This window comes from Buceros rhinoceros, unplaced genomic scaffold (assembly GCF_000710305.1).
Source record: "Buceros rhinoceros silvestris isolate BGI_N320 unplaced genomic scaffold, ASM71030v1 scaffold37377, whole genome shotgun sequence".
Classification (NCBI taxonomy): Eukaryota; Metazoa; Chordata; class Aves; order Bucerotiformes; family Bucerotidae; genus Buceros; species Buceros rhinoceros.
In genome coordinates this window covers 5,084-17,070 of record NW_010423452.1, presented here as the reverse complement: position 1 = coordinate 17,070, position 11,987 = coordinate 5,084, and the positions used below count along the sequence as shown (strand labels likewise).

General features: G+C 43.6%; 1 protein-coding gene across 1 annotated transcript in view; it reads right to left on the bottom strand.

The window, feature by feature from the left end:
• Positions 1-11,656, bottom strand: part of LOC104497205 (synapsin-2-like) — a gene marked incomplete at its 5' end in the record, with an annotated part of 46,934 nt that extends 35,278 nt beyond the window's left edge. The window contains 3 exons of the mRNA XM_010140425.1: positions 3,350-3,424; positions 9,098-9,240; positions 11,594-11,656. Of these exons, the coding sequence (XP_010138727.1) occupies positions 3,350-3,424; positions 9,098-9,240; positions 11,594-11,656 (281 nt within the window). The remainder of the gene's footprint in view (positions 1-3,349; positions 3,425-9,097; positions 9,241-11,593) is intronic.
• Between the last annotated feature and the right edge of the window lie 331 nt (positions 11,657-11,987).

Genomic DNA, 11,987 nt, shown 5'->3' with positions numbered 1-11,987 from the left:
GTAGGGTTATAAACAGCTACAGCGTGATTCAGCTGAAATTTAACGAATTCTGGGCAAGTCCACAGCTCCTAAGAAATTCTACTGTTTCATACAGGCCTGAAGCTAAGAAGTCCTCCATTTCATGTCTAACCTCATGGTAAGAAACACGGCCTGAGGAACGGGCAGTCAACCCATTATACACACAGAGATACGATTTACTTTTCTTGCACGATGAGCTTTATCCATCCTATGATTAGAGAGATTATCTGAGCAACAAGGGAACAAAATGGGACTTACTGGAAGAGCGAGGCACTTCCTGGGATCAAGTACAGAACTGTTAGAGATGCCACAGGACACTCTGCCGTGAGTGTTCTGAGGTAAGGTAAGCAGTGTGTGTCTGCTCAGCGGCAAGGACTGACTCGTAAGACACAAACTAGAGGGGAGCAGTCTCACGAACTAATAGCATAGCTGTGCCTGGGCACCAGGAAGGGATGACACGATCTCAAAACTTATACCGATACCGCACAAGGACATCTTTGGCTTAAAACGCCACAGTTTTAAAGCAGCCATTTATAATTCACGTTGTCCTTTTACAGACCCTCTCCTGCTCTCTCCCAAGTCAGCCTTGGAGCCGTGATAGTAGACTGGCTACATCACAGTCTTCTCCGTTGAAAAAAATCTGATGTAATAAACATAGCAGTTGACTTCTCTGTGGGATCAAAGGAAACTAACTCATTGCTGGGCTGAGAGTCTTATTCATGTATAAATATCTTCAGCAATAGCATCCTTTCCAGAAAAACTTCTTAGGTCACATTCTTTCTATTTTCTTACGTTGTTTGTTCCAGTGGAAAAGCTTTTCTTTCAAGCAGAATACAAAGAACTTGATACAACTGTTTGAAAAAATCCTGATGGTAATATTTCAGCAAAGAAAATAATTCTTTTTTTTTCCTGTGAGAAACATGTTTTTTGTCCAAAATGAGAGGTTTTTTGGATGCCTGACAATCTCAACATCTGTAGAAGCACTGACTGACTGGACTGCTTGCATACGCTTGCTTATAAATAACTTTTTGTTGTTGTTGTAAAAAATATATCTTGGAAAGGACTGTCATGAGGACAGCAAACTCATCTTTAACAGTATATCTGGACTTTATATGAAGAAAAATGAAGACATTTTCTTTAAAATATAGAAACATCAATCAGATCCATGGAAGTATTTTTAATAGTCTATCTTCTGCCAAGAAACACAGAGCTGGAAAAATACAGTTACATTTGGAAAGAGAGGCCTTGGATGGATGAGCCTTCAGCGTTTTAGACCCAAGCTCTGCACAGTAGGTTTGACAGGAGGTCACAGCTCTCGTTTCCCCAGAGCCAACAGAGTGTGCAGCAGCCTTAGAACTGCCAGATACTGAAGCGTTGCTCCTCAGGCGTCCGACACGCAATACCTGCCGCGCCAGACGAGGTGTGCGCAGTGAGCACAGGGCTCCGTTCTCCTGCTCCCACCTGGGGAGCGGTGCCTCTCTGACACAGAGGGGTCAATGAGCACGTGCAGCACTACCACGTGCTCGGGCTCTGCCTTGTCACTGTCCCCTATGGTGACAGTCTTCTTTTTCTTCCTCTTCTTCTAGGCAAAGATTTGCATTCAGTCAATGACGTGCACTCCGTTTTCAAAACTCCCTCCCTGATGAGCTGTTCTACACAGGAAATGCACATGCATCACATTCGGTGGCTTTGGTACGCCGCTAAACTCCTTCACCTCTTCAGAAAACTTCCGTTTCCCCTTCTCTTCCTTGCTCTGCTTCGTGCAGGTCAGTGGGCAGTCAAACTCAAAGGGGGGCTACTTGGTACGCACCCCTTTCTGTTACGTGAAATCATCCATCTTTTCTACGCTTTTAACTTCAGCAGCACAACACAAATTTTGTTCTGTGGGCCAGTGGGTTTTTAACAGGAAAATAGCTATTGTGCTCTAACTCTCTTACAGTCAGAACTGGAAGCAGCAGCCAAGTGTGCAGAGCAGGGAGGGAGCCAGGCAAGGCCGGTGCTTCATCCTCATTACCCATCCTTGATAGTGTTTAGTTTTCCTTAGGGCAACACTGAAGCGCCTGTGTTTGTGCAGAGGAACAGCTCATGACTGTAATTACTCATGCTGAAGCGCACTCCTCCTCTTCCCTCTGAGTGAAGGCATAACCTCACTCTCTAAAGGAAGGTGGGAGGGGAACGAGAAAGAGAAAATACTGTGGCTCCACTCCATCCCCAGAGGGGAGATCAGAGAGGACACAGTCTAGACAGGGGTTGGACAGTAGGGAGTTGTAATTCCCGTCTTACTTGTTTTCACCTTTCTCAGGACAGGCGATGGCTCAGTTCCTGTGTCTCCCTCAGCTTGCAAGAGGGACCAAGCTGTAGGTTCCAGACTTTAAAAAAAAAACACATGCACACAAAAAAACCCACCAGAAAAAGACTACTGTTGAACTTTAAAACACCTTTTAAATGATACTTTTATTGTACAGACTTTGTTCAGCTTCCACTGATAGCAGCCTCTGGAGAAACAGAACTAAAGAAAACTCACAGGTGTCAAAAAGCCTCCCAGATCGAGCCTGCAGGGAGAAGAGGTCTCTGTGTTGTGGAGGAGCTTGGAGCAAAGGAGCAGGATTGAGAGAAGAGTTCTGTCAAGAGAGGACCTGAGCTTTGACAGGGCACTGCGAGGAGAGTGCTGGTGGCTGGAGTGCAGAAAGCACCCAGCACGAGGATGGGAGAGGAAAAGAAAAGCACTGTGAACTAAAGTGCAGAGCTGGAATGATGACAGGAGGGAAATAAGCTTCAGTATATCCCAGCATCTGGGTAAAAAGCCTCACAGTGCAGTTCAGTGGATATTTACAACATGAAAAATACGCCATTTAGCAGGACAGAAAGTAGAAAAGAAAAGTACGATTTAAACAGGCAAAGTAAAGACCAGATTGCTTGGTTGTAACAGATGACATGGAAGGAGGAAATTTTACCACACTGTGGCATGGGGTAAGACTGTTAGGAAGAAGAGGGCAAACGAACTAGAGGAAATTACTGACAGGTTGAATCTGAAAAATGGAATTTTCTGACGGGAATTCCAGTAGTCTTCAAGGTGCAGATACAGACGTAGGACCCCAAAGGGGGCAGGTAAGCAGCTACGGCTAGTTGGGTAGCCTTTAACTCTTGAGATAAGTCATACAAAACTCTGGGCTCGTGTTCTTTCATCTAATTCAAAGATTTTTTCCCGACACAAATGGCAGACATGCATTTGCTGTGATTTGCATAACAACAATGTGATTTTAAAAAAAATCTTTTAAAATAAAATCCCATTAATTTTTTAAAATTACCTTTCACATGAGACTTAACTTACTTATCTGACATAGCAATTTGTTCCAACATGGCAGAGCCCGTGTTTGTCTTCCAGTTTCCGGATATGGAAGTTCTCCTGAAAGGGGGAAAACATTACAAAGACAGCTAGTGGTTTTGTATTTTCACTATCTCTTCAGTTACTCTGATTCTCACATGAAAATTAGAGCAGTATTTACCCCTTGTTGACATCTGGCAGCTTCTAACAGAACATCTAAACCATGAAGAACTCTAACTACCGCCATCGTCAGTGATACTCCCTCCACTGCAGGCGTGTTACTAAGTATGACCACACTGCGAAACTTCTGTTCCCCATTCATTCACTTCAGGCTTTTTTAAAAAACAAACTACTACGGTTAAGGGAAAGTGTCGGCAATAAGCTGAGCAGCCTGAACATACTATTACTGCACATGTCAAGAACCTGAAGCTTCAGCTTCTCCTTTCAAATCCACACTACTGCAGGGTTGGGTCCCAGTACTTGAAAATCAAGGTATCTATGTTTTTAACATCTCCAACGTGATCTCTTTTAGAGCTGGCGTTTGGTTTCTCCTCTATTTTCACTCTTGCTAGTGTACTCTAGCATAATCCCAGCGGTTTATGTCAGGGCTGGAGTACACCCCCTTTTATTTAATCTCTAAGAAAAAAAAAAAGAATTCAGATGAAATTTTATTTTGCTCTCCTCAGACCTTAGGACTGCTCCCAGGGCTGAGAAAATGACTGTTTCCCGAGACCTAAATGCCGTACTGGGAACAGGCTAAGGATACAAACTGTGAAGTGTTTCCAGTTAGTAAAATAATAGAAACATCTGTAACGTATTAGAAATATGTTAGGCAGCAGCTAGAGTTTCTCTCCATTTTTCTATTAACCTAAATACGTGGGTCAATAGCAATTGTGGGGAAATGTTGACTTTTCTATGGGAGTCTCATAGAGTCAGCTGAATTTTAAAGCATAAATGACTTCTAAGATGCCATGTTCTTTGTTGATGTGGGAGAAACTAGTGAAAGGGAAACGTGCATGTTGAGTGCAGGGTATGAGGGAACTCTGCCCAGTACCAAGGCTGCTTTGTGATTCCTGATTCATTTTTTCAAGTGGTATTTATACTCTCATGTCCACTCACAAATTAAACAATTTAAATTCATTACTATCCTACATACTTGTTCTGCTTTGGAGAGGTAGCCCTCCTCACAATCACAACTCAACTCTACTGCAGACTTCTCAAAGGCATTCATTAGCATGTCCTAACAACGGTGTCTTTTTTGAAGCATGACGGGACCAAATCAGAAAAGTAAAATGTCCTGGAGACTTTCAGCAGGTATTTAGTTAAGATCCTCAGCTGCACTGATGTCATCTCAGCACTACTGACTAAAGAAAAAAGACAGCTTGCTTTAAGCCATGCTTTCTCTCCACAAGGTGGAAGGTCCCCTGTTGAACCTGAAGAAGGCTCACGACTGGATGCCTGGCTGGCTGGAACGGTGCTGGAGGGACCAGCTGAGGACTGAGAGGAATTCTACGGACACAGACCTAGCAGGGTAATCTCAATCGCTTGTGGGCTGGAGCCATCGGTGCTAGGTCTGGCACACAGAACTCCAGAACAACAGGGGTTCCGTTAGATCATGGGTAAGGGATGCAACAGTCCCCGCCCAGCCCATCTGGCACTTCAAACCTCCGATGCGGTTTCTGTAATTCATCTACGATTTCCTCTACTGAGATGCGTAGGCTTCCCAACCTTCTTCACTTCTGTTCTGGTAATTGCTAAGGGGCTTCCACATCGTCGTTTCCTCCTCTGGTACTAAAACCTGAGTGATACAGAAGACAACTCCTACCGCTTTGAGTGGTCTACACTTAGGATTAACACGTTTGCACTTGCTTTGCTCTTTGCAAAGAAGGAAGAAATGTTTTAAAATTGTGGGGAAATGAGTTATGATTATTATAAAGAACTCATAGTAACTCGAGCTTCCCCTTTCCCAACACCTTTCTGCTTTATTTAGTACCATTTAACGTATGCAATCGAAACTGCTGGGACAGGCACTCGTCAGAAAAACACCCAGAAATGTCTGCCTGCAGTTCTTGTGTAGAAAGATCAAACTGATAAAACTGCTCAGCGGTTTGATCCTACAGCACTGTCCTTCTTTGGCTGCTGTGCCCTTTTACTGACTTTTTGATCAAGGCACATTAAGTTATGGATTCAGAGTCTTGCTTCTGGAGAGGAGACTTAGAGGTAGTGTTTCTGTATTTCTGTTTCTGTTCATTGTGTGGCCCTTTTAACTCCATTTCCTTGAAGTCAGATGAATTCTGTAATGTACCAAGCGCAGTTAAGTATGTGTCACAAAGCGTTTTGAGGAGTTGTGGTATCTAGAGGGACCCAACGTTGCCTTTTGGCTATAATCTCTACTGACAGATGATAAGCACCAGTGTTTTGTGAGTCATGGATCCACTTAAACCACAATTTCCCACAGAATTACAAAACCGAAGCCCTTAATAACTCTCTTTAAACTGCAAAAACAAATGTTCAGCTGGTATTTTTTGTGGTGGTTCTTTAAGTACTCTGCTCCTGAGAACCAGCTGTAAAACAGTATTCTACTGACATAATGCATATGTACGCATACGAAGAATGATTCCGACATTTGGTAAATCTCCATTTCATGACTCTTTGTAACAATCACAGAATCATTTTGGTTGGAAAAGACCTTTAAGATCATCAAGTCCAACCATTAACCCAGGTCCCCACTGACCCCTGTCCCTCAGCAATGCCTCCACACGGCTGGGACACCCCTCCAGGGATGGGGACTCCACCACCACCCTGGGCAGCCTGAGACAGGCCTGCACAACCCCAACGGGACAGAAATGGCTCCTCAGGGACAACCTCAACCTGCCCTGGGACAACTTGAGGCCTTTTTCTCTCATCCTGTCGCTTGTTCCTGGGGAGCAGAGACTAATCCCCACCTTGCTCCAACCTCCTGTCAGGGAGTGGTCGAGAGCCAGGTCTCCCCTGAGCCTCCTTTTCTCCAGGTCCCTCAGCCGCTTCTCAGTGCACTTGTGCTCCAGATCCTGCACCAGCTCTGTTGCCCTTCTCTGTGTCTCCGGACACGTTCCAGCCCCTCAGTGTCCTTCCTGCAGTGAGGGGCCAGAACTGGACACAGTGCTCAAGGTGCGGCCTCACCAGTGCCCAGTACAGGGGATGATCCCTGCCCTGGTCCTGCCGGCCTCACTACTGCTGGTACAAGCCAGGATGCTGTTGGCCTTCTTGGCCACCTGGGCACACTGCTGGCTCATGTCCAATCAGCTGTTCACCAGCAACCCCAGGTCCTTCTCCACTGGGCAGTTTCCAGCCACTCCTCCCCAGGCCTGTAACGCTGCAGGGGGCTGTTGTGTCCCAAGTGCAGGACCCGGCACTCGGTCTTGTTGAAGAAGGATGAATGGATCAGTATTTCATTTTTTTGGGTGTGATTTAACTGTATGAAAGAATCTAGAGAAAACATGATTGCTGGGCTTTTAGCATTTGGATGAACCCCTAGTTTCTGACTAGAAACTTAAAAATAAATAACAGGTAGGAGGAACAGGCTGTCATTTTAACATATTTTTGCTGTCCCTTAGGCCAATTGCTTCTTCTGCAAAGAAGAAACATTTATGTTTGAAAATGATAAATTTACCATGGGTGACTCTTCCAAAATTATTCTAGTCACTGAACAGCATTTAAATTTCAAGTCAAAGAAAAAAATGTAGGGACCTCTCCTATGACATGTGGTGTTCCAATTTCTACCACAGGGAACGAACCATCAAGTTACTAATACTGCATCTGACTGCCAGCACCTGGCGGTGTGTCACAACCATTAAGAGCTGGGGCTTATTCCTAAGACTTAGCCACTCGAGAGCTGAAAGTCAGAGACAAATCAACCGTTTATATAGACAACAGAGGAGGGGAGAGATGGGTAGCGCAACACGAGAAATCTTCCTGTCAAAGCACCAACAAGAAAGAAAAGTAGGACGGATGTCTCTAGACATGGGGCGAAAGCCAGGAAAAGCCAACAGTCTGGAACGCCAACGTAAGCCAAACAAGCAGAATGGGAATTAACTTTCCTGGAGATGCCAGGGGCCAAAAGCTGGATCACTGAGAAGCATTTGTTTATGATTCTTATTGCCTGTAGGGAGAGGTGGGGTAAGGGCCAAGACACCTGGAATTCTGTAGGGAGCCTGAGTTACAGTTTCTGTCCAGCATCACTAAAAACACCGACTCCAGAAACCTCTCAATCCTCACAAGCTATGAGTGCTCTGCTTTGGTCACTGCGTACAACTCGAATTTCCAAAACACTGAGATAGTTTTGGGTTCAAAACAAAGCAGAAGACTGAGTATCCATACTGCTGGACAGATCTGACCTCTGAGAACACTATTTCCACCCAGTTCTGGTTTGTGTTTCCTTGACGCCCCTCAGATGCACAGTGAGGCAGATGGACTACTGAGCTGTTCTTGAAAGGTCTCGTCCTTGATGTTCTTTCTCAAAGACCCCTTCAATTCACATGTCAGGAGAGACCCGCCGTTACTCATGCAGTTTCGATCTTGTGACAGTAATGTCTTAGGGGAGATGTCAAGAGTATGTGGCCTTCCAGCACCAACCCACTGAGATGTACTTTGCCCCTTCCCCCCACCCTGGGCAAAAGGTTCTGCTTTCCCATACAGCTTCCTGGCTGTTCCTAAGTCACTTGACACTTAATGCTAACTCGGTCTTCAATATTATAAAATATTTTACACATTTTCTTTAATGCAGCTCCAACTTTTGCTTCTTGTAGTATTTTTGGTTTGTTTGGACTCCAATTGTTTTTACCAGTAAAGAACTTGACTGCACTGTACAAATGTCAAGATGCAAGAAATCTCTGACCCCTCTGGTGTTACAGGAGTTCCTAGAGAAACGTCTTTGCATGTGGATGTGGATGTGCATATGTGAAAGCGTATGTGTATTTTTATCCATGTTTGTTTTATTTTCCTGCCTCAGAACTGTAAGCATGGGGGAACAAAGGCATGAGATGATCTAACTTGTCTTAAAAACATGAATGAAATGAGTGTTATGCCAGATTACATTGCTAGATAACTGAAATAGACTAAAAATATGCATAAACACTGTTACCATAGCTTAACTACTACAAGATCACCCATTCTGCTGCTCTAGCTTAATGTTGTTTGTGAAACTGTAACACCCTTTTAGCCTCCCCTATTGTCGTGATCTTTAAAGGAACACCTGGAATCTAAAAAACAGAAGAGATTTTTTCACCCATATACATGAAGGCCACTGCAAGATTGGAATTTTTCTTACATGTCTTATGGTAAAAGGAGAGTACTTTGTTCCACTGGAGTGTTACGATGAAGGTTTGGGTGAACAAATGCCATCTAACTATCTCTAGAGGGACAAGAAAATTTGACCCTACGTTGGTGAAAAGATACAACGAAATGTGATGTAACAAGTCCTCTATAAAAACAGCGCCTCTTCCAATTGCTCCTTTCTTTAAATGAAAAAATAATCAAAGGTTAGCAAGAAAACCAGTCTGGCAGGCTCACCTGTTGTCTTATTCTCCTCCTCCCAGTCACAATCAACTTAAAAGTAAGTCTTGATAAATCCAGGAAGTCTAAAATACTGTCTTTCCAGAGAGTACGACTATGGTGTCACCACATCAGCTCAGAGGCTCATCCAACAATCTTAACCTTATTGGTGCTTATCAATTTTGAAACAAAAGGATGAAAGAATATAAGGTTTTGGCTCACATGTATGCTTTGTAGTTACTGCCTATCTTTTGGATCCTGATGTCATATTTGGAGTCTATGAAGGGTTCAGTAGTGGCGTAGGTCTGAGTAAGTGCTACCACGCTGGCTATGTCCTGAAAATCGTAGTGGTTGTCTACCTTGATCTGTAGTCATCATACCACAAGTAAACAGAATATACAAAAGAAAAAAGAGTAATTAGGAATCAAATGCAGAATTCAGTTGCAAATGGCATTCATGAGAAGTATGTTTTTTGACAGCATCAGTTTAAAAGTATTGGATATTTTATCAGATTTCTATGCTCTGTAACATTCCTGCATTAAAGTATTTTTCTAGGCAAAATATTACCTGTTCAGCTGTAGAAAGCATTTTGCAGACAGCAGAATTTCTTTTTTTTTTTAAGTGGTGATCGTTAATTTTAGATCTACAACCTTCAGGATTTTTCAAGGTGTGATACAATGCAACACTGATTTATACAGAATTCTAGCCGATTTGGGAACTTGCTCATGTATCTGAACATATACGGAGCCCACCATGCACCAGCACACCATGTACCTCCCAGGAGGGAGGAGATGAAGGGTCATGATCTCATGATGAGGGCACATTCTCACAGAGCACAGAGGGATGGCTCAAGACAGTGGAACCAGTTTTTCTCATTTTTCCCACTTCTCTGCATGGAATGGGGCTTTCCAGGATTTGCTAGCTGTGAAACACTGTGTTCAGATGGTGAGTGGTACTAAACTCATCAACATCTTCAAATAAGAGGGAGGTGGAAAAGTGGGGAATATTGATTTAGGGGGAGAGGGAGAAGGAAACTTTGGAGGACAGATGGAGAGCAGGGGCATTACTTTTGGGCACATCTCTACGGTTGACTTAAAGGAAGCTGGCTCAAGTGGGGAGAAAAACTGATTCAGAAGAGGAGTCTTATCACTAGTGGAAAATGGGAGAGGAGCACTGCAACTCCAACACACGGACCCAAAGTACATTTTAGAACAGTGAGGAAAGGAGGCAGGGATTAGTATGTCTCACGTTATCTAATATTAGGAGAGCTGGCAACTCTTTGCAAGCCCAGCACCTTATCTGCTTCCAGTGTCTGCTGGTACCTCCAAGGGAACTCGTGGGCTGGAGTGCCACCGCTGGGAGATGGGACTTGGGTATTAAACAGTCTGGTGAAGCTCAAAGTCATAGGTATTTGCTCTCAACTCTCCGACAGAGAACAATACAGAATAATTTGCTGTCTGAGAGCCACAAAACCAGACACAACGCCTGGTTTCCACTTAGTTTCTGAAAACTCCACAGCATATGTGACCAGTTATGACCAGTGGAAACACTACTTCTAGCAGTGCCTTTGGGGAGGACTGCACCGTTATTTGGTTTCTGATTAAGCATTTCACCACAAAAGACTGGTGTTTTATCTTGTAAGGGTTTAAAATCTTTTATAGCTAAAAAAAAATCTAGATTTATTTCTAGACATCTGATATGCTGAACATTTCTGTGCATTATTTCCCTTTGGAAATGAGAGGTGAATAGTGAAAGTAGAGTATAAACATTCTAACACTTCACATCTGCAATCCTCAGAAACTGCAGGTTAAGTAATTAATGGTTGATGCTGCTCCCAATTAAAACGGCTGCTGCATTGCCACTGACTTCGTCAGTATGAAATAAAGCAAAACAGGCACAGGCAGAAGCACACGACAGAGCACGACTTACACAATTGCTGAATAAATACAGTTAGATCGCTTTTCTGTTTCTGCTGCTAGTGGCAGGTATGATGTTCATGGAGTTTTTGGAGGTTCGAGATGATAAATGTAACTACTCTCTGCTCTTTGTTTTAAAATCTAAACCACTTAAAGCACTGACGTGTTTTCAGTGAGAGGAAGTGGTTAATCTGTAATGACTAGAAATTTTCACCGCTACCAGTGAAACTGGGATTTAAATTGTATCCCATTGAAGCATCATTGTGAGATAAGCGATATCAAAACAACTGTACTCACCACTGAAATGCAATTACTTTGGAGAAAGAAAGCAGCAGTTACATCGTGGTATGAAACAATCGGAGAACACAGCAAGATAGGAAACGAACAGAGGTTCAGTATCAAGCTGAAACTAATAAAGAACCAAGGCAAAACCTTCCTACATTCCCAGGTCAAAAAGCTGGATAGTGCAAACAGACCTTGGCTCTTACACAGTTTCATTGCAGTCAACTACATTAATAAATAAGGTTCTGCTTCGAGAAAGCACCTCAGCACGTTCCAAAGAACAGCCTCTCTAGGACACGGCGCAAACTCAGAGGCACCGATGTGAAAACACACTCTGTGTTTGAGTACTTTCCAAAGAGAGGTGCTTTCTTGAACAATACACAAGCAGAGATTTGCAAGGGTAGAGGTCTGAGACAGCATCTGGACAGTGAAAAGTTAAATTCTCCAGGAAATGAAAGAACATGCACAATATTCCAGACAAGCACCCCGGCTCCCAGCATGCAGTAAGTAGCATCTGCACCTTTCCCATGCCTGAGTGAGCATGTCCGATCTTCACCACAACAGGAAAAGTTGGCATTGTTAGCTAAGGGGGAAACAGAAGAGAGGTATTAGAGAGAGCCACCGTCAGTTATGGGATTAAGCTTCCGAAAATGACGACAACTGTTACAAAAATTACTTCAGCATGACCATAACGCAGCACAAGCTGGCTCTGCCCTGGGGTTATGCGAACTGCTGCTCATCCATGTAGGAACTCGTGGCCTGATGAACTCCAGCGTGTAGTTTCTGAGTGCTCTTATTCCCAACACATACAGCTGGTGTACTTCTGCCCTAACTGTCTGGTTTGTCTTTCTTTTGACTTCACTTTCTAAACTGAGTTTCTGCTATTTCCTATTTTACGTTTTGCCGCTATGTTT